This window comes from Lonchura striata, chromosome 2, assembly GCF_046129695.1.
Source record: "Lonchura striata isolate bLonStr1 chromosome 2, bLonStr1.mat, whole genome shotgun sequence".
In the NCBI taxonomy this organism is placed as follows: domain Eukaryota; kingdom Metazoa; phylum Chordata; class Aves; order Passeriformes; family Estrildidae; genus Lonchura; species Lonchura striata.
In genome coordinates, this window is record NC_134604.1 from 95,891,897 (window position 1) to 95,913,229 (window position 21,333).

General features: G+C 35.3%; 1 protein-coding gene across 1 annotated transcript in view; it reads right to left on the bottom strand.

Annotated features, from left to right (window-relative positions):
- Positions 1–21,333, bottom strand: part of PUDP (pseudouridine 5'-phosphatase) — a 67,594-nt gene that overhangs the window by 17,769 nt on the left and 28,492 nt on the right. The window contains exon 3 of the mRNA XM_021540951.3: positions 8,866–9,095. Within this exon, the coding sequence (XP_021396626.1) occupies positions 8,866–9,095 (230 nt within the window). The remainder of the gene's footprint in view (positions 1–8,865; positions 9,096–21,333) is intronic.

Consider the following 21,333-nt stretch of genomic DNA (forward strand, 5'->3'; position numbering starts at 1 on the left):
CAAACAACCATATTACTGCCTCCACCCCCACAAAAAATCCCAAACACAACCCTTTCAGATAAAAAATAAGATGTGACAAACAGCATTTACAATACTGAGTGGCAGATCAATTACTTCTTATCTTTCTCACTCATAATGTATAAAAGCTGACACTGGAACATATGCAACATATACAGAATTCATTGTCCCAGGCACACATCAGTATAAAGAAAAAAACGCAGATCCTGTGGAAGGGTTACTATGGCCTATTTTTTGTCTGTTTTTGTTAAAAGCAACTTGATATGGGAGCAATTGAATTTAAGTGGATAAATTAACACCCACTAGCTAAAAGGTGATTATTAAGCTGTGATTATTAGCTGTCATCAGAGATGGTACCAAATAAGCCAGACACTGAATCTGAGCATGAAGAGCAATTCCTGTATTTAGTATCATTTAGGCAAAAATTAAAAAGGTTTTTTTTTGTTTTGTTTTGGTTTTTTTTGGGTTTTTTTTTTGTTTGTTTTGTTTTGTTTTTTTTTTTAATGGAATAGAAGGGCAGCATTTCTACCATTGCTTGGAATTGTATTCTACTTTAAATCAGAATCACTCCAGTCTTACTGAAGTTTAACTTGAACCATTTTCTTCTTGGCTTTGAATTATGCTACTATGCTAAGATAAAAAGATGCTGAAATGGAAATGCCAAGCATCCTTTTTTAGCGACAAGTCTTCATATTTTCAGTTCTTTTGTATACTACAAGGTCTTTTATCTTGATAACACCTATCACAATAATAATGAAAAAAAAATCTCCAGTACTGCTTTATGGAGTACACTTTGTAATCACCTTCTAAGCACAGTTATTTGTGATGCAGCAATCAGTCTGAGCAAAAAGCTTTGCCCTGTTTAGACTATAAATAATTTACCAGTGTTAATTGATGGTTCTATATGTAGGTTTTCTGCAATCGTGCCAAAAAGACAGACTCTTACAAATTCTTTATCACACAACAGAATGAGAAGAACCCTACCATGTAATACCAGCTCTCTGAAATTTGCCTACAACCACATCTACACAAAGAACAAGTAATTTAAACAAACTAAGTGCAAAAAAAACCCAAAAACAAAACAACCAAAAACCAATGTACCATTCCCTTGCCCTAGTGCATTAAAACAACACATAGCTAAATGTAGTCTTTCAAAGGTTTCCAGAGGTTCCCCTAGGATATTAATTTAAAAAGAAACAACCAAAAAATATTGCCAACAATGCAATTCCTTCTTTCAGTCTTCATTCTTTGTTCTGAAATGGTTGAAAACCACTTTTACAACAAGCTCTGGATGATTACAAAGGTAACTCCAGATACAGAGAAAATCAGTGCACTAGATCTTATTGAAAGAGGATTTATTCATGCTTGCTATAACTCAAAAGACTATAAAAACATTTTTTGTGAAAATTCTTGTTAATTAAAATCTAATTATTCAATGACTGCTGTTTGGCATCTCTAAGAAAACGCTCAAGGTCTTGAATGAAAGAAAAGATAAATCAGTGAGCAAGTTATCATAAAACAAGGATTTTCCCCCTCTTTTTTCCTACTTACCATGCATAATTATTATGTGATAATACCCATAATGAGTTCCCTAAAACAATTAGCAACACATCTCCAGTGACCTGCTAATCTGAATATAATGCTTTTTGAATTTGGAGGTGCACCAGCCTTTTTGTGTTTACACACTCACCTCACGTAGAAGCAAAGAAGGCTGCAGAGCATAATTTATTATTCTGCATCACATTTCATCAAGTCCCTTAGCAGCTACTTGATACATTATCAAGACAAATGCAAGGAAAAAAAAAAGTATTCCTACCTCTCCACCCTCCCAAGTAGAGTACCCCAAAGACTAAGAACTAATTATAATCCTTCTTTCCCCTTCCAGTCATTAAGATACTTCTAGGGAAAGCAAACCTTGACCAGGTTACTTTTTGCATGGAATTTCAATGACTTTTTTCATCTCCGTAAGACAAATGCATCTATAAATAAACATGCACTGCAGTAACAAGGACAATGTCTGGAACACTTAAAAGTTAAATTACTTGCCAGCCATACAACATCTCATTTTTCTTCCACAAATATATAATAAAGACTGCCAGCATGGGGAAGGCTCTGTTGGGCAAGTGGGTGAGTGCATATGTGAATACACAAGTAACACATGCTTCAGAAGAAAAGGGAGGGAGTAAATCAACCATAGGAACTGAGAGCACGATAATTGAAAAAAACCTGAAAACAAACAAAAAATCTCCTTCCTTTAATTATCTTTTAAGTACAAAATAGTGGCTTATTATGAATTTAGGGAAAATATGATTGTGTATAGTAGTGTAGAGGACCAGGCCTAAGCCTGTTTTGTCTCAAATATTCAGAGTATTGCTACAAGAAAGGTGATCAGAGTAGAGAGTCCCATGGAGGTGTGGCAGTTCTGTCCTGAGCCACCTTCCTGCTCCCCTTTCAGACTTGTGCTCAGTTCCCCCACCTCAACCCATTACCTTTGTGTAGTGGTGTGGTGGCTTGTTTGTGAGCCAGCACTTTATTAAGATGTTTTTGTGGGAGTTGTGAAGTGTACTGTGCAAAACTAAGGGCTTGTTAGCTGATACTTTTTGTGGAAATGTATTCTATGAATTTAAGGGCATTTTAGCCAATACCTTTTGAGTACAAACATTGGGCTGGTTGCCACAGTTAAGACAACTGTATAATAAAACATAAAAGTTTCCTGATATGTGGTCCAGTGCCTTTGTCCCACCTGACAAGAACCTATAACCAACATCACACCCTCTACCCATGGGTTGTGACAAGTAGATCTTCAGAAGTTCTAGACTGTGAGACATGATGAAATATCTCATATTCTTTTCTCTACAGCTGGAAGACAAGCTTCCTAACAACAGGCTTCATCATCCAGCCTGGAAGACACAAGTAAGGGCTACATGCTTAGACTACGTAGCAGCTGAGGAAGGTGCAGGATTCAGCCAACCAGCTGTTCACCAGTAGAAGTACAATAGAAGTACATTCCACTGGAGTGCTGTTTTCTTTGCTTCCCAAGCTGTAAAGCTTCTAGAAATGGATATAAACTATATTGTTTGATACCTAATTGCTTTAAATTGCTTAGTACACAATTTAAAAGTATGATTTATTAATAATTTATTCCTTCAAATTTCTCCAGTGTTTGTCTGATATCAATAGCTTCTCCAGCAGGGAGAGGAACCCATTAAAAAAATTATGCTCTTTATTATTTTCCAGTGCCTCATAATAGCAGGAATTCAAGAACTAACCCAGCAACATATACTAAATAATCAAAAAAACAACTTGCCATTTAGAAATGCCTTCAGCACATTGAAGAACAAGAAAAGTAAAGGCTTCAGTAATTCAGGAAAATGTTCTAGCCAAGAACCTTTCTGAGCAAAGAGCTGATATATCATGTGGTAACTAGGACAATTCCCAAGGAAGCAAAAAAGGTTGGAAGACTGAATTTCTCAGGTTCAAAAGTATGCAAAAAGATGTTTTCCTCCATTCTTTTCAGGAAGTGGTCTACACAGCGGACAAAACAAAGATAAAATTCTCTTCTGATCTTCTTTATAAAGAATATAGAAGTTCCTGTTTGCTGTTATGTTCTCTGTGGAGAATTATTCTTGGCAGTGTAGAAATGTGCTGGAACCACTTTTCCAATTATGCTTTACAAAAGACTAACTGCTAGATATTTTTAGTTCCTGATAAAAAGACACAAGCTGCTAAGACTGGGCAATTTTGGGTGCATACATAGAAGTAAAAAACACCATTTCTCCAAAAAGCTACAAAATCAGGAAAAGGGAGGTTCCTTGATCTTAGCACCTCACCTTGGTTAGAAGGCAGACAATTTGAAATATTCTCTTCCCTAGTCCATGGATACACCCTTTCAGATTTCAACTACTATCCACTTTCAACATTTCAGGGCATGTTTTACATGACAGAACTCAACTAATCTGGGTACACAGAAATGCTAGGACATAGTCTATTTGCCTTTTAATCACTTCATGTACAATAAGAACAAAACCTATGTAATCTATATTTAATCTGTAATTCATAATCTATTTTAAGGGAGTGAACTCTACTTTTGCTGCAAAACACTTAGGTGAGGTGTGTGTACTCAGGAGCAGTGGTTTCAACCTCTCATGGCACTGAATCAGTTGCTCAGCTGTCCTCCCATCTCCCAGGATATACCATCCCCAACAGGACACACTTCTGTCATGGGAGAATCCTCTCTGCTGTGTTTGGAAGCTGGTCACTGTGTAGCACAGTATGCAAGGCTAACAGGGACACTGACAGATGAGGGACAACAAGAAAACACACTCCAGGAGCACTCAAACATCCGAGACCTTCATTCAGTCTACTAACCATATGGCTACACTGGAGTTAGCATCAACAGATCAGACAAGGCATAAAGTTCTTTATTGACCCTAACCCATCAAATGCCTAATTAATTAATGAACTGTAATACATAAGTAGAGACAAGAAAGTCCAGTGGCTTCTGAAAAGAAAGACTAAATTCTGCTTTCTACCTCAAGATGCACCTTCAGCCAGAAAGAGTTGCGGAGTAACATTGATCACTCTTCATAATAAGCAGCCACTGGCCTGCGCTGTATCTGCCTCTGTCAGACCACACTGTCTGAGAAGAACAGTGATCATCTACAAATTCTTTGTCATCTCTCTTCCTAAATGCACCCTAGCACTTTATACTCTGACAATTACCATCACAGGTTATATCCACTGGAAAAAACCAAATATCTAACAGTATGCTAAAACAGCTGGTAAGAAATGTGAGCCCAAGGAAATAAGACAGCAGGGCTTGGATAAATCAGAATGGTTTATACAATGAACAGCTATTTAGAAGGTTGTTTCAGGTGAGAAAAAATTGGTAATCTAGGCCTATGCAAAGGAAAACTAGAGCCAAGCTTGAAGAAAAAGCCATTGATGTATATTTGAACTAAGCTCAAAAATGTCAGTGGTTTTATACTTAATGTCTTTATTTCTAAAATAAAAGATTTGTGAATTGCAAACATTCAGGAAAGTGTATAAACCAATAAAATTGAAAAGTGACAGATTTATGGTGACTAAAACATTTGATTTGAACAGCAGGGATTCCAATTTACAGCTCACTGCACCACTTAGAATGGTCTTCATGTCTGTAATTTCTGTACTTTAAATAAAATACTCCTAATACATTCAACCTCCAGGTATGCATAAGGAATAACAGCAACATCACTAATTAAATACCTGCTTGTCTGAAAACCAGAGTAAAATATATACACTGCATGCATACAGCCAAAATGAAGGAGTTGAGTGGGGGAAAAAAGTAGAAAAAGTTTAAAAATGAAGCAGATAATACAAAAAACCAGTTTTAGCATCCTTTTTTTACAAAAGCTCACAATAACAATGGTCACATTAAGTGCTAAATTAGCCTTCTTTATCCAGTTTTAGTTGTAAAATATAGAATAAAATCACAAAATATTTGAATGTCATAATGTTCTGAATCTACTGTTCTTTCCTTATATCTTCTAGAACAAAAAAGGCACAGAAAATTTCTCTTTGAACTTCTCCATTCTATGACAAAATGCCCACTGAGACTCATAAATCCTAATGCCATTTAATCAGTCTGAAAAAATTTTAATGAGCTCTCTCTAGATTTGGTACAGAGATTATTTGTAACTATGGGATCAATTAATTAATTAGAAATGGAAGAAACTGCAAAGAAATAGTGTTTTAAATTAAGGCAATGATTTACGTCACTTGGAACTTTTAAAATAGAACAGATTGATTCTTCATAAGAGAGTTACGGCCATTTGTATTATTACCATCTATCCCTCTTTTTAAAAAGTGAATATAAGTGGATTTATTTGCTCTTAAGCTACTACTAAGGTCCCTTATTTTACAGAAAAGCTAAAGGCAAATCAACCAAAATACTGGAAAGAAATGCCTTAGCCTTCACCCCTTCATCAGGAAGTTAATTAATCTGTGCAGTTTTGATAAGAGAAGTATATCAGAAATATGTATAAATGTTGGCATGCAGATGTTAGAAACCCTCTGATTCAGAGCCATATTTAAAATAAATTTATTCGCATACCATTTTTGCTATTGTGAAACAAAACTTCTTCAAGATAGCACTGAAAAGTTATAGTTGATATACAGATATATGTATAAATTATAAATATATTCAAGAACACCATAATTTCTACACATGTACAGCTCCAGATAATTTTCATATGTTTCATAATTTTCATAAGTTGAATCTGTGCATTTGACAGAAGAATTTGGAATATATTTAAAAAGTAAATTTTCTTAAAATACAAACTTTCTAGTATTTAATTTCCAGATCATATTTTGATTAACTGACTGATTTAATTAATTAATTATATATCTGTGCATTGTTACTAGTGTTGGAAGATCATATGATGCTTCATGCAGCACAAGATAGGAGACACAGGCTGAATTTGCAGAGTGTACCTTTTTTGAAATTCCTGTGCTATCATTTCATCATTATGCTTATTAAGTTCCTAGTTAAGCAAAGACAGCAAATCAAGAGGTCAACATTTAAGAAATTTAAAAATGTATATTTATGACATCCTTCACTGATAGCAAAGAAGATATCATATCCATTTATGTATCACTTAAATAGTGGTCTACTTGCAGAAGTATCATATGATTATGATACTTCTGCAAGTAGCAGAAGCAGTAGCCACTGGCTGATATGATATGACAGCTAAATTCTGGGTTTGGTTTTCTCTATGTTGAGGTTTGGTTTTCCCTATGTCGACATTGTACTTATTTTTAACAGCAGCAACAAAGTTTTGAAGCAAACTTGAAAGTTCTCACTTTCTCCCTGATAGTTCGTTGTGTAGTTTCGGTATGTACTGGGTTGCTCTAGCCAGCAGCTCCGGTGAAAATTCCCTGCAGGCACTCATCAAGCAACCTCCAATATTTAAGAATACATAAAGTTCCAAAGAACCTTATCTCAGCCTGGGATCACAGTAAAATCCAATGGAAATATATAGCACAGATATATGGGCCTAAGCACTACCTACTGTACTCTAACAATCTGTTTTGCTTGAGTCCAAATATTTGCTTATGTAGACATTAGCTTTACCTCCTGATACTTTGCTGCAGCCTTGCATGTTAATAATTGTTGGCATGAAACCCAAACCTGTAGCTCTATTAGTTCACTGCTTGGGACAAAACACTGCAGATGACACTATTACACTGCAACTGGTCACAAAAGTTTTGGATAGTTTCTCATGCACTGTTTTCACTTCCTTCCTCTTGAGAATTCTGGGCATTTATGAATTTCCCACACTTTAACATTTGTGGCTTTTGTAGATGAAACAAAAGTAAAAGTTCACCTGAATTTTCTGCACTAAGGAAATTTGATGCTGTAAACTTACAAAGGAAAAAAATGGACTCAAACATGTATGCCCCTCTTCATAGAAAAGCTAACAAAATTAAAAATATACAACTACTATTAACGATCCGTGACTTTGTCTAACATACCTTTAAAGTTTAAAAATATTAAGTGTCATACAGATGCTACTATTTCTTAATATATTTTTTTCAATGCTAACACAACTAAAGAATACAAGTATCTACACAGTGTCACTGGTTCACTGGTTTTGTTGCTTCCTTTTGGTTTGGTTTTAAATTTTTTATTCTTTTTATCTATTACCATCCTGTGGGTTTTCTAAACTAGAACCACATAAACTAAGAATTTTGGAAAAGCTGTCCTGCTCCTCCCATGAAATTATAATTTAATTTGCCATTAACACAGCTGGCATTCAATTTCCTTGGTTATGAACATTTGATGTATCATTTCTGAACATGCAAGCTTACAAATGAAGCAGATTCATACATACAGAACATCAAGATAAATTGCAAGAAATCAAACCAAACCAAAAACCCAAACCCAGTTTGGTTAACTGCTCAAAAGTAAACCATACTGCACCAAAATTAATTCATTTTGTATTCCCAGGCAAATAAAAAACTATTTAGACTCTGGGTGAGAACTTGAAGTATGAAAGGTTATGAATCTTAGCTAGTAATTCCATATGTACTTGTGTAGCCTTTTTTTTTACCTGAGAGGACAGTAATCACAGTCTAATCTACCTAAATTTCTTCCTTAAAATTAGCATGAAACACATTTTTCTGCAGTAATGAAAACAACTCCAAAACTTCAGAACTTGCATTCCACTTGGGACAGAGAAGAAGTGAGAAAAATATTCTGAGGATAAAGGCAATTTAATTTAAAATATAAATGAAGACATTGTTTTAATTCTCAGTTTACGTGAACTTTTCTCCCTACAGATTTCTACTTCAGAATAGTTTGTAAAGTTATATATAAGACAGGAAAAATAAACACATCTACTATTTGGGAAAGATTGCTCAAACTGATAATTTTAAATTGGAAACAAGGACTATAATCTCAGAGATTTAGACTGCTAGGGGAAAGATATAGCTTCAGATGTATGTCCTCATCACAAAGAACTATACTTAATGATTCTACATATAAGAGGTAAATCAGCCGTGAATGTGTCCAAACTCTGAATAGTGAAGTTAAGCTTCCAGATTTATTTATACAGCAGAAAATCATTACACTTTTCTGTTACTGCATGCTACCAGGTAGCAAATCAGAGCAATCTGCATAATGAACTCTAGATGCAGTGGATGGAAATTCCTCTCTTTGATAGCACAAACATCTTTGAAAATGGGGCTTGCTGATTTTAATAGTGCTTATATTAATCTAAGTCTTTATCACATTAAAAAAAAAAAAATCCTTATATAGCCCAAACAGAAAATTCCTAAATTTGATTTGTGCCCTCCCCCTCTTACCTTCTCTGGTGGTGCAGGAGGTTGAAATCTCTTTGCACAAAGTAAAAATGGATCAGGATGTGGCTTGCCACGCTTCAACTCAGGATCCTCTCCCAACACAATATGATGAAAAAGACTAAATAAGTCTTTGTGTCTGGTTGTTTTTATCTCAAATGACACAACACTCGCGCTGGTGGCAACACCTATGGGTATCTTGTGTTTGTGTAAATGATGGATCAGCTTATTCACTCCTGCAAAACAAATATACACATTTTAGTTTTTATAAATATGCATATAAATTGGTATATGTATTAACCTTTATACCTAATTACAAAGCATTTACTTCAACAATGCTGTTTTACTGAATGTAATAAACCTATTTCAAACAGCCAGTGTAAAAGAAAATTCTTGCTATATCTGAAATGTTCCTTCTATACTCAAAAATCATGGAACATTCTGTAAAGTTATATACATACATTTTCTGTTATCAAACAATGCTTTTCTCAAAATCTGTCAAAAATGTAATTAAGATCACTACATAATGAGACCCACTAGAAAATCATTAAGCAATGTCCCGACATTATGTAAGTTTATTAGTTAAAACTCCAAGAGTTTGGGAGAACATTTTCATTCATACACAGTTATACTCCTGGGGAAAAAAAAAAAATCAAAGAAGTATACTCTTCTCACTGGATTGCAGAGTTTTAATTCCTGAAGTAGGTATGCAGCTGGCTCAAACCAGTCCATAAGAGAGCTCAGTTTCTCTCTTTTGCAATTACTAAAGCAAGTAACACTAGGCAGAGGAGAGCAGCTGTCAATCACAGTTCTTAATACTAGAGCTTTATCTATTGATGCTGTGAACCCAGAGTAATGAACACCTCAAGCCTAATGGGCAGAAACTTCAATCTGATCCAGTCTTCTAGGGAAGGTTAATGCAGTGAACAGTGAAAACACAACCACTCTGTGTAAGAGGGAAACATACTTTGTTATTCAGCGCATGTTTTGTGTTTTCGCTGAAGGGGTTTTAATGCTCCTTTGCTGAAGCATCCTAAGTGATGGATACCTTCCCCAGACAAAACAATTAGCATTATCTTATGAAGAACAAGTGTGGATGTCTGGTCTTTATCAATTCCCAAGAGAAAATCCTCCATAGCTGTAAAATCATTTCAGCTGTGCTTTTGGCATTAATCCCAACTGTACCAGACACAGGATATTAGTTTCAGGTAGTTTAGGTTCAAGTAGAGTCCAGTGGAATTTTGGCTCCTTGAAACAACTTGCGCACAATTCTATTTTCATGTTCCAACTACATTAATTCTTATCCTATTTTTTATGCCTGGTTATACAAAAATAATCTTATTCCCTTCCTCCTGATTCACTGTCATCGTTATAGCTGGTCTCCACTCCCTTAAGCCATTCCTACTCCTCCTTTGCACCTCAGCACCTCTGATTTGTATTTCCCTTTTTATCCAGCCATTCAATTCTATAAACAACCTGTTATCTGCCATACATTTTTCCCAAGTATAGTCATATGCTCAACTTTGACAAGCTGTATGTACCACTGATAAAAAAGTGTGTAGATTAGTGAATAGGTGCAGTAAGTAATCTATCTGGAAATAGGACCTGTAGGTATGACTCTCTGCAGATTTCTCATTTACTCTCCAGAATTGAATCAAACAATTAATAACTGACATTTCCAGCTCCGTGCTTGTATTTGAAGATGGCCTTTAAACTTTAAATACATGCACTTCTCTAATGTTAGATTTTGAGATGGCCAGATATAACAAGCACTACTGTTCCTCTAAGGTCAATACATCAGCTGTTTAAAAGCCTTCTTATGCTCCGTTAAGTGGTTATGCTAAGCAAGTGCACTTTTTCCCAAATGATGCTACTATGTCCTCTCAGTAAAATACGATGTTAAATACAAGCCAGTTTTTTATTCCAGATCGTTTATATCTTCATTCTGAATCATGTGAAGTAAGTCTATATTACATTAATAGAAGCACTGATTCCTTAATGTAAAGCAGTAGTATAAGTGTCTTTTCCCTAAAATAAAATGCATTCATTCTAAGAAATTTAATAAACTGGGATGTTTAGCAAGGCTAGCATACATAAATGTTGTAACATAAAGTAGTCCAAAGATTACACAAGCAGAAGACTCTTCCTATCTCCTATGCCCTTGCTATGATATGGTTAATTTTCTCTAAAGCTGTGCTCTTTTCAAATAGCTAATTTTCTTCAGTCCCACTGCATCACAGCTTCAGTTCATCTCTCACTGGGTATGCTTATTCTATGTTTCTATTGAAGGTAGCCAGCTAGAGAGAAGCACTGTTGCAGAAAGGTTATTTCTCCAGGGTTCTCTCATGTATTCCTCGAGCATGCCATGATTTCAGTGTGTAAATGTGTATGCATGTGTGTTTGATTTCTCTTTTTGGCTTCCCTCAAAACAAGGGAGCTAAAATGCAGTTGTCCCTAATATCTCCAGAGAGAAAATATTTATATTATTCAGAGAAGATGCCACTTAAAAAAAAGTATTATTTGCATACATGTAAATAGAGCAATATAGAAAAAAAAAAAAAATCAGGGGCCAAATCAACTGCCCAGAAAAAAAATTAAACTGCATTTGGAAGAATAGCTAGCATAACTTGACAAGCTCAGAACAGTAGCAGCTGAAAAAATATTTTAATTTCATGTTTGCTTTCCTCTTTGTAAAAGCTATAGATTGGGAAAATCCATTTTTGTTTGCATCAATTACCACCAGTTTAGTTCTAGACACTTTGCCACCACATCAAATTACTGAGAATTATTTTACTAATTCAGCATATAATTCTTCATTAAGAAGATAATATCTTCCTTAGTATCTTTCTAATGCTATTTTTTTTAAAGAAAACATCACCAGAAGGGGAATTGAAGAACTTTTTTAAAGATCTGTAAGAAACTTCCCCTGGAAAGTACTATGTCATTATATCTTCTATAGCTATAAAGATTTTTCAATGAAATGACAATCAAAACCAACCAATTCAAAACTCAATGGCAATGAAGAAGTATAGTGAAAATTCCCATGATCTCCCTAACTTCTAACTTACTTGTGGCAACATGTAAGGGATCATGGCCCACCCATCCCAGAGGGACCCCTCTGCTAGACTTGGGACTCCCTTCCTCCACTCCTACTGAAAGCTTAGTAATATAGAGCAAGAATAAAAATTCAAGAAATATAAAAAGAAATAAGGTTCTCTGTTTTTTTTCATCATAAGAATACACTCCAAATGTGGCACACAGGCAATAAATATGCCCACAAGCAATAAATATCTTATGCAGAACAACAGAAATTCTTCAAATAGTTAGAAAAGAATTAGGAATAAATATCCCACATTACTATGATTTTTCTTCCAAATGCACTTTTGCTTTTAGATAGTAAAAGAGGTAAGTACTGTATCTTTACACTACCTCTTTAAATAAGAAGTTTTAGATTGACACAGAACCTTAATATACACTAACTGCTAGTTTAGCATCAGTGACTGTTGCACAGAAAAATAGGTGAAAAGAATTGTAAGCAGAGTTTTGTTACAGAAACTGCAAAGAAGGAGGATCAACTTTAAATATCAGAATCTTTAAATCACAATTAATGACAAATGTCAATGAAGTTATCAACTTTGAGGGAAAAAAGAAAACAAATTAAACAAACAGAAAGGACCCATTTCTTCTGAGACCACAGACATATTTAAAAGAAAGAACATGGCTTTTTTGTTCTGAAACTTGCAGAAAAGCATATACATTTTTTTTTTTTTTTTTTTGAAAAATGAACTTTTATCCTTCCATTAGATTCCAGATGTGGTGTTCTCCTTAGGTTCAGCTGATATCATGGTGACTAATGCACTGGATCAACTGCCAAACTAAAAATAAGACTTATAATGAACAACAAAACCCTTGGGCTAACTGTCACATTTTCCTTCTAATTGACTAATACATACATGTACACCAAGAGTTTGGGAAATCAAATAATGTTACACTAAAATGATCTAATGAGAATCCCTAATTATTTACAAGCTATTACAACACTGTTTGTACATTATTCCTTTTAAGCTATCACATTTTATAATCAAATGACATTATTGTTCATGAAGTGAAAATTAACAAGATGAAATTCCTGAAAGCTAACTCAAATTGATTGAAAGCAAAGGGAATTTTTATTTTCCTTTTAGCTTCATATAAACATAATCTCTGTGTCATGCACAATAGTTCAGAACAGTGAACAGCACATACATTTTTGCTACATTTCATTTTATATTATTTCAAAATTTTGTACTATCCCTTTTCTTGTATATAGCTATGCCTGAACAAAACACTGTTCTTAACTTGTACCACTTCCGTATATACAGAATCAGATTTATTTATTTTAAAATGCTTTCAGATAAAGAAGGAAAGACTATAAAAGCTCTTCTATTTTTTTCAAATGTTAATTTCTAACCAAACTTTAATCTATTAACATAATACAGTAGTATATAAGAATGCTTTTCAAGATAAACAAGAAAGTGATCTCCACGATAAACTGGAAGAACACATGAGATTAGGAAAAGAATTATACACATGACTTCAGGACTGAACCCTAATTTCAGTTTCCTGTGTTCCCCAACTGAATGTCTCTTGTGTTGCATGTTGGTAAAACCTTACAAAGGGAAGGCCTTGTAAATTCATGGCTCAGACCTGTTACTTTGGCTAAATAGAAAAGGACTGAGGGAAAGACTCAGCTGAATTAGGGGTAGAAAAACAAGCTATGTAACCATGGCGTGTTCACATCCTGGTGTATGGTGGTTGGATTATGTTTAAAAGTTTGCAGCTGATAATGGGCTAACTGCTTAAAAAGGCCTGGTTTTTGCAATTCAGCAGTTCTCCTTTGCACCTGCCTGGAGACTCTGTGTCACTACAGACCCTCGCTCACCCACACTGGTGTTTATATTTCTGCTTGCAGTTGATTGATTTGAAGGCAGAACACCATCATACAGACAATCACACAGCAAGCTCTGACAGTACCTTAGCCTGAAAATCCACTGTTTGATGTTTTATACACACAGCTGAAGTCCTGTAGTCTTCCAGCTTCAGGAAAACAGCTGTTTTGTGTACTGTCAGCACAGAGTGCAGGAGCACATAAATACTCAGACTTAAACAGACAGCCCCCCTGTCTTCTCTAATGCCTCAATCCTAAAAAGATTAATATAAGCTATGTAAATGAAAATAAAAATGAACTTCACAAGACCTTTTCTCAAGAAAGTATACATTACAAATAGGACCATAATAAGTCAAACACCTAGCATTTATAAGGTAGATTCTATGAAAACTAGGCTTTGAAATTACATTGCAGGATCTCCTACATGGCTGAGAAGGCCTCAAATAAACAGTGTAATTTTTAGTGGCATATGCTTTCACAAACACCATAGTGTACTATACCCCTCTTGCCACTGCTTAGTTCTTTCCCATTTGGCACCTAGGTACCAATTACATCTTATTTCTGATAAATAGTATTTTATTCACAATGCAATCTCAGAAAGAAAGCCAAGAAATCAACAGGAAATTGAGAAATAGCAAATGTGTGTCCATGCTGCTGCTCTTAATTTATCTGAAAGCTAGCACTCTCTGCTAGGAAGAACATGTAGCAGACATATCCACATTTTCCCACCCTTAAACAAAATCCAAACAGCTCACAGGGCTTTCAGATCTGCCCCAACTATCATACATAATATTGCTTTATAATTTACAAATAATTTAGCTAAAGTGTTAAGCAACTGAAAAACATTTTGAGCAGGCTGGAAGAGAGAATCATCATATACAATAATACCTCATATTCTTCTAAATGATCACTGTCCTTATTAAAGTAATTACAGTGTCAGACATCTAATAATCTAAGAAACAATATAACATAGGATTATTTTAGTTCAAGACAATTAATAGTAATATTATTATTAATAATAATAATAATAATCCCATACAAACAAAACACCACAAATACAATATATTTCTTAACCTAATTAAATGCAAGCACCAAGTAGTCGATGAAATCAGATTATATGGTGAAGTTTCCATAGATTCTGTGTATTCTTCAGAATTCAAGTGGAAATTCTTATTAAATTGTTACAGAAAGCAAAAGGCTACATGTATGGAAATAATGAAAACTTTAGGTAGGCTTAGGGTGAGTATTCTGTGTCTTTCTCTTCATAGCTGTTTTTCTTAGAAAGTAAACACATGTGTTCTCTGAAAACTCAAAATAGAAAATGTGTATTTTAAAAGTGAAATGAAGATGACTTAATATGCTCAAAAGTTTCTCCACACTTTAATTAGTTTAATAAAAATACTACTTCTCATTTCACAAAATAAGCTGATTTGGAAGAGTTCCACAAGGATCATCGAATCCAACAACCTTTACTCACACAGGCCTCAAATAGTCATGATTAAAGTAACAACTTTAGTGCTACCCACTGCTGCTAGGTATCCTTTGACATAGTTTTGGGGTCTACAAAAATACTTCAGAAGTGAGGTATTTAGGAAATTTTACAGATGGTCTTATCCCTCTCCCCATGTAGTTACTGGTATCTGGTAAGTGATCCAGTCACAATCCTGTGCTATGTTTGTATTTTATAATCACAATCATTTGGTTCCCAGTTAATTTTCATTGTTGAAAAGATACTCATTCTCCTTATTTAAGTTTTGAAGATCACTTTTGTTTGTACTATGTACTAATAAATATTATTAGTCATATTTATTTTAATGTCAACTGTAATTATAAACCAAACAAAAGGTTTTCTTTCCAAACTTTTTCATAAGAAATGTAGTGGTTTGAAAAAATAGAGTATGGAAATATATTACAAAGTTATTTTTAATAGAGAACAAAAACTGTATTTCATAAGCAACCAGATCTTTCCTTCTGTATATTTTATCTATGCTTATGCTTTCTTGGGAAGAGTATCTGGGGGTAGTGTAACTTATGTATTTAATCTGACTTCTTACTCTCATTCAAAAAACACAATTGTTTTTATTTTTATTTTCATATCATCTTTGACTAATCTGTTAGTCTGCTACCTCTTTTATTCAGTTTCCCTTTTCCTTTGCTGATGTACATGTATGGTTTGTTTCTGTTTCCCTACTATACTTTTGGAGCTTGTCTACGCCATGTAGCTCATGCTAATACAACTACACTTGCTAAGTCTTGTAGCTGAGATGCAGCGTATTCTGAAAAAATGGCTACAGACTTTTAAAAAGAACACAGTATTAATAAACAGATTTTCAGACCTGTGCACAGAAATATTTATTATAATAACTGTACTGGTCACCATAGTCTTTCCTCATGTAGTTTGTGCACAAATTTGTATAATGTTTTTCATTGGAAAGGACCTTGAAGATCATCTAGTTCCAATCCCCTGCCATGTGTGGGTCAACTTTTGTTAGGTCCTTGTAAAAAGTCCTGGTCCAGATTCTTTATGAGATACTGAAAGGTGCTATCAGGCCTCCCTTAAATCTTCTCTTCTCCAGGCTGAACAACACCTATTCTCTCAGTCAGCCTTCAAGGAGAGATGCTTCATTCCTCTGATCAGATCACCACTGGTCCTCCTCTGAACTCATTCCAACATCCTTCTCATGCTAGGTGCCCCACAGCTGGATGCAGCAGTCCAGGTGGGGTCTCAAAGACAACAGAATAGAAGGGCAGAATCGCCTCCCATGACCCACTGGCCATGCTCCTTTGGATGCAGCCCAGTTCACAGTTGGCTTTCTGGGATGTGAGCAGACTTTGCCAGCTTGTGTTGAGCTTCTTGTCAATCAACACCTGCAAGCCTCTTTGTTAGGCCTGCTCTTAATCCATTCTCTTCCCTGATGCTTGGGATTACCTCAACTAAGGTGCAGGACCTTGCACTTGGCCTTGTTGACCTTCATGAGCTTTTCCTCAACACAACTCTCAAGCCTGTCCAAATCCCTCTGGATGGCACCCATTCCCTTCAGCATCCTGACTGGGCCACACAGCCCAGTATCATCAGCAAATCTGTTAAGGGTGCACTCAATCCCACTGTCCATGTTGCCAAAAGAAATGTTAAATGGCAATGGTCAAATACAACTTTGTGCTTGTCTCACATTGAGTACTCCCACATGTACATCTATCACAGCATTGCTCTTCATTCACCACTGTGTAGATACAGTTACTTTTCTACTCACACTAAGCAGCACAAGAAGAGAAGACACCTGACCTCTGTGCCAAAATCAAGGCTCTTTAGACACACATATTCAAGTCCACTTCATTTTGCTGTAATGTTGCACAAAACCAAGAGTGTTTGGTGTATATCCAGAAGAAAAGATTTACTGCTGAGAAAAAGACTAAAGGAAACCAAAGTGGTCCATGCAGTGTTTAAATTAACTGTGCATACATTATGCATGTCTTGATAATTTATGTCCACTTGTACACAAATGGAAATCTCAAGGATAAATATATCTTGTGTATTAAAAAGACTAGTCCTTCTTTCCAAAATCATTTACAGTTCCCACACTAATATTTACTGAATACAACATTTACTGAATGTGGTATGTGGTAGAGCTTTTCAAGATTTCATCACTTTCTTTAATCAAAGAAAAGTTAACATTAGCACTCAGCTCTGTCACGTTGATCAGATTTCTAACCAATTCAATGATAACCCTTAAGTTCACAAACAAAAGAAACCTCAGCAGCCTCTGAACACTAAGAGCACTCAGCAAAACAAAACAACCTCACTTAGGAAAAGAAGATGCTGTTTCTTAAGTAATAAAATTATTAAAAAATATTTTTATGAAGTCTGGTGTGCTACAACAATGGCAAAGCCATCACCAATGTTATTGATTTTATACATTTGCTCTCAATCCTCAGATGGAGCCAGGATTGCTGCTATGAAGGTGACACTGTGACAGAGGTGGGGTTATCCACAGCTTGGTTTAATTGTCAAGAATGCTTTAAATTGGTCAGCCCTGAACAGGCATTTGGACTAGATGACATTTGTAGGTCCCTTCCAACTGAAATAGTTCTATTCTACTCTATTCTATTTCTAAATCTCATGAAACTATGGAAACACAATTCTCAGATCAACCTGCTTCATTATTTGTTATGACACACTATTTAAAAATACTTTTTGCAATGGTATAGCATTCTTTCATTAAGCTACAACAGTGGAGGTGGGAACTACCAGCCTACCTCCTCACTTTGGAAAACCATGACTATTAATAAGAAATTTTGTCTTCTCATTTTATTGCTCCCTAAAAAGTATCAGAGACCTTCTGATCAGAGAGATTTCCTATTCATCAAATTATTATTCTCACTTGAATCTGGACATATGACACATGCATGACCATAGAAGGAACATAAGTACTAAATTTTACATAATTAAAAACCTGCATCAAATTTGTTGCTGATTTCCTGCTAAAAGCATGTTTGGGATGCAGTCTTTTAGGACTTGATGTAAAGGTCAAATGTTTGATATCAGCCTAACAGGAAGTATCATTCCAAGTTTGCAGCTAACTGGCTAATCTCTAGGGGTTACGGGCTCACTGAGCCCAGCATGGACTCACTAGAGTTTGCTACCATTAAAACAAAAACAACAAGGAAAAGAAAAGATCATGGTAGGAAGTCTGTTTAATTGTCAAGGGCACTATATGAATCAAGGAAGAAATGGTTAAGCAAACTAGACATTTGGTTGAATTTAACTGTTCAGGAAAAAAGAAATTTGGAGTGAGTAGCCATTGACATTTGAATGGTTATCCTTTCTTCTCTTTTTGTGCTTTCTGGCTCACTTCATTTGGTCCTAAAATTGAGGTATGAAATTATCTTCTCATGGCTGCAAAGGACAGTCAACTGTACTTGAACTGGAAAATAGTTTGCACATGACATTCCACACTGGCTAAAGAGGAAATGCAACAACTAAATCCCAGTTATCATGAAAATGGCCCAGGAATGGAAAATGTCTGAAAGGCATACACAGGCACACAATCCTTAAAGATCTGTGCTTTGTGATAATGATGATGAGCCAAAACCCAGAGACTGCAATGAAAGAATAACAGTAGTTTTATAATCCTGACATGATTATAGCAGCTGTTGGTAGTTGCATAATTTGGAGTTCAGTTTTTCTCACTCTGCATATATTCTAGGTTTATGCAAAAGCATACACATATATGTATAGGTAAACATACATATGCATGGTTTTCTTCTGTTCTGCTGGTCATTCCCTTATCTTCTGACTAAGCAATTCCCTGCAACATAAAAACACTCAAAAGGCATTTGCAGAAACAGAAAGCCTACTGCATTACTCTTGTAGATAACAATGTCTGTACTCTGACAGAAATATTTAGAAAAGCAGCACAGTGGCAGGTCTGTCATTTTTTTAAGTGTCATCTTGGATTAATTTCATTCTACATGAATCAAAATTACCATTCCTAAAGATTCTTTCAGAACTAAAAATAAATCTAACTGTGAAAAGGTCTCATATAGTTACCAGAAAATTCCACATTAGAAATGGATGCTGCTTCTTCTTAAATGAAATTTGTATTTTGACTGCAGCCTGATGTATTGAAGCTAGTCTGTCAGTTTGGCCATACTGAAACAGCCCAAATTCTGTCTTTAGCCACTTTTGTCTCAGAGGTGTTATACTCTAAGTGGTATGCCTGTCATATAGCCTATGCCATGGTTTAACCCCAGCAGGAAACTAAGTACCACACAGATTCTCATTTTGTGTGTGTTCCTACCTGGTGGATCAGGAAGAATCAGGAAAGAAAACAATTTGTGGGTTGAGATAATAACAGATTAATAATAAAAACAACATAATAATGATAATATGAATACTACCAGTTATAAAATTAAAGGGAGAGGGGGAGAAACCGATAAAATCTAAGAAGGGTGATACACAATACAACTGCTCACCACCTGTTGACTGATGCTCAGACCATCCTCAACCCACAGCTGGTCCCTCTCCTGGGTAACAACTCCAGTTTATATACTGGGCATGATGTGCTATGGTATGGAATATCCTTTTGGCCAGTTCAGAAAAACTGTCTTGGCTATGCTTTCCCCTGGCTTATTGTGCACCTATTCACTGGCAAAGCATGCAAAAATGAAAAAATCCTTGATTTGGGGTAAGCACTACTTAAACATCAGTATGTTATCAACTTTATTCTCGTACTGAATCCAAAACACAGCACTGCACCTGGTACTAGGAAGAAAATAAACTCTATCTCAGTGAGAACCAGGACCAGCTTCCAACTTGTCAGATGAAGAACTGCTTTGCCAATTAAATGTTCGTTCAACTTCCACACTATCCTTAACCATCACTGACATACCTGTAATTTACTTGATTTAGGAATTTACAGACTATCATCTTTGGCAAGATCATGTGCATAGCTCATCCAGAAACATGTGTCACTTTGTTTGAATCACTTCTTCAAACATCATTGGCCACTGTTTAAAAGTGTTTCCACCAAATAAAATTTCAATCCAATTTTTTCCACAACTTGTAGAAACTGATTGAAAAATAGAACATCACCCATCTATTGACTGTCAAAAGATGACCAGAGACACAGCACTTAAGAATCCTTTTACACTGTTAATATGACAATTAACTTTCACTTTCCTGTATTTACCTGTAACCATCTGAAAGATCAGTTTAGTCAGAGAAAAATTGGCAAACTCAAAACATTACCACAATCTTACATTTTGCACAACACGTGCAAGAAGCCCATTCTTAATTTAAGAACATTAAGTGACTGTAGAATAAATCCACAATCCATTAGTAAACATCCTCAGAAGATACAAAAAGACAGAATTTGATTAAAAAAATCTGGTTAACTGGAGAATAGTTCTTAAAGTAAATAGTAAGTAGCTGGAGACATTTCCCTCTAGCTCATTAGCTATAATCAACCAGGTTTCCAAAAATTCATGGCAATTCAGCTTGTATCCTAGTTCACATCAATTCCACTTTAGAATATGGACTGAAAAAAGTTATCATGTCTATTTAGTTGAACAGAAAAGATAATCAATTGAACAATTTTGGTGATGATGAAAATGTTTACTTGCTTCTCCTAGTTTCATCTCATAATCCAGCTTCAGTAAGGACAAAATTCCCTTCCTAAAGGCAGGAACAGTAGAAAACTTCATGTTTCCTTTGACTAATCTGTTCCATCACCTTTCTAACTCCTTTCAAGCCACCTCAGCCACATCACCACAGTCTTCAGCAGGCATGGACTATCTCCTCCATGCTACCCAACACTTTAACAGTCTGTTCATCTGGCATTTTCTAAACGGATGCAATGTTTTTTTTGTTTGGCTTGCAAAAGATATATTTGAAAAGTCAGTCCCAGAAGCTTGAGATAAAAAGCAAAAACCACATCAATCCAACTTTCTTGTTTTTCTGGGAAGTTTAACTAGGCTTACAGTGTCAGGTGGATCTATAAGTGAGAAAGATACAATTTGAAAAATCTTGCCTAAAAAAGACTAAGAGT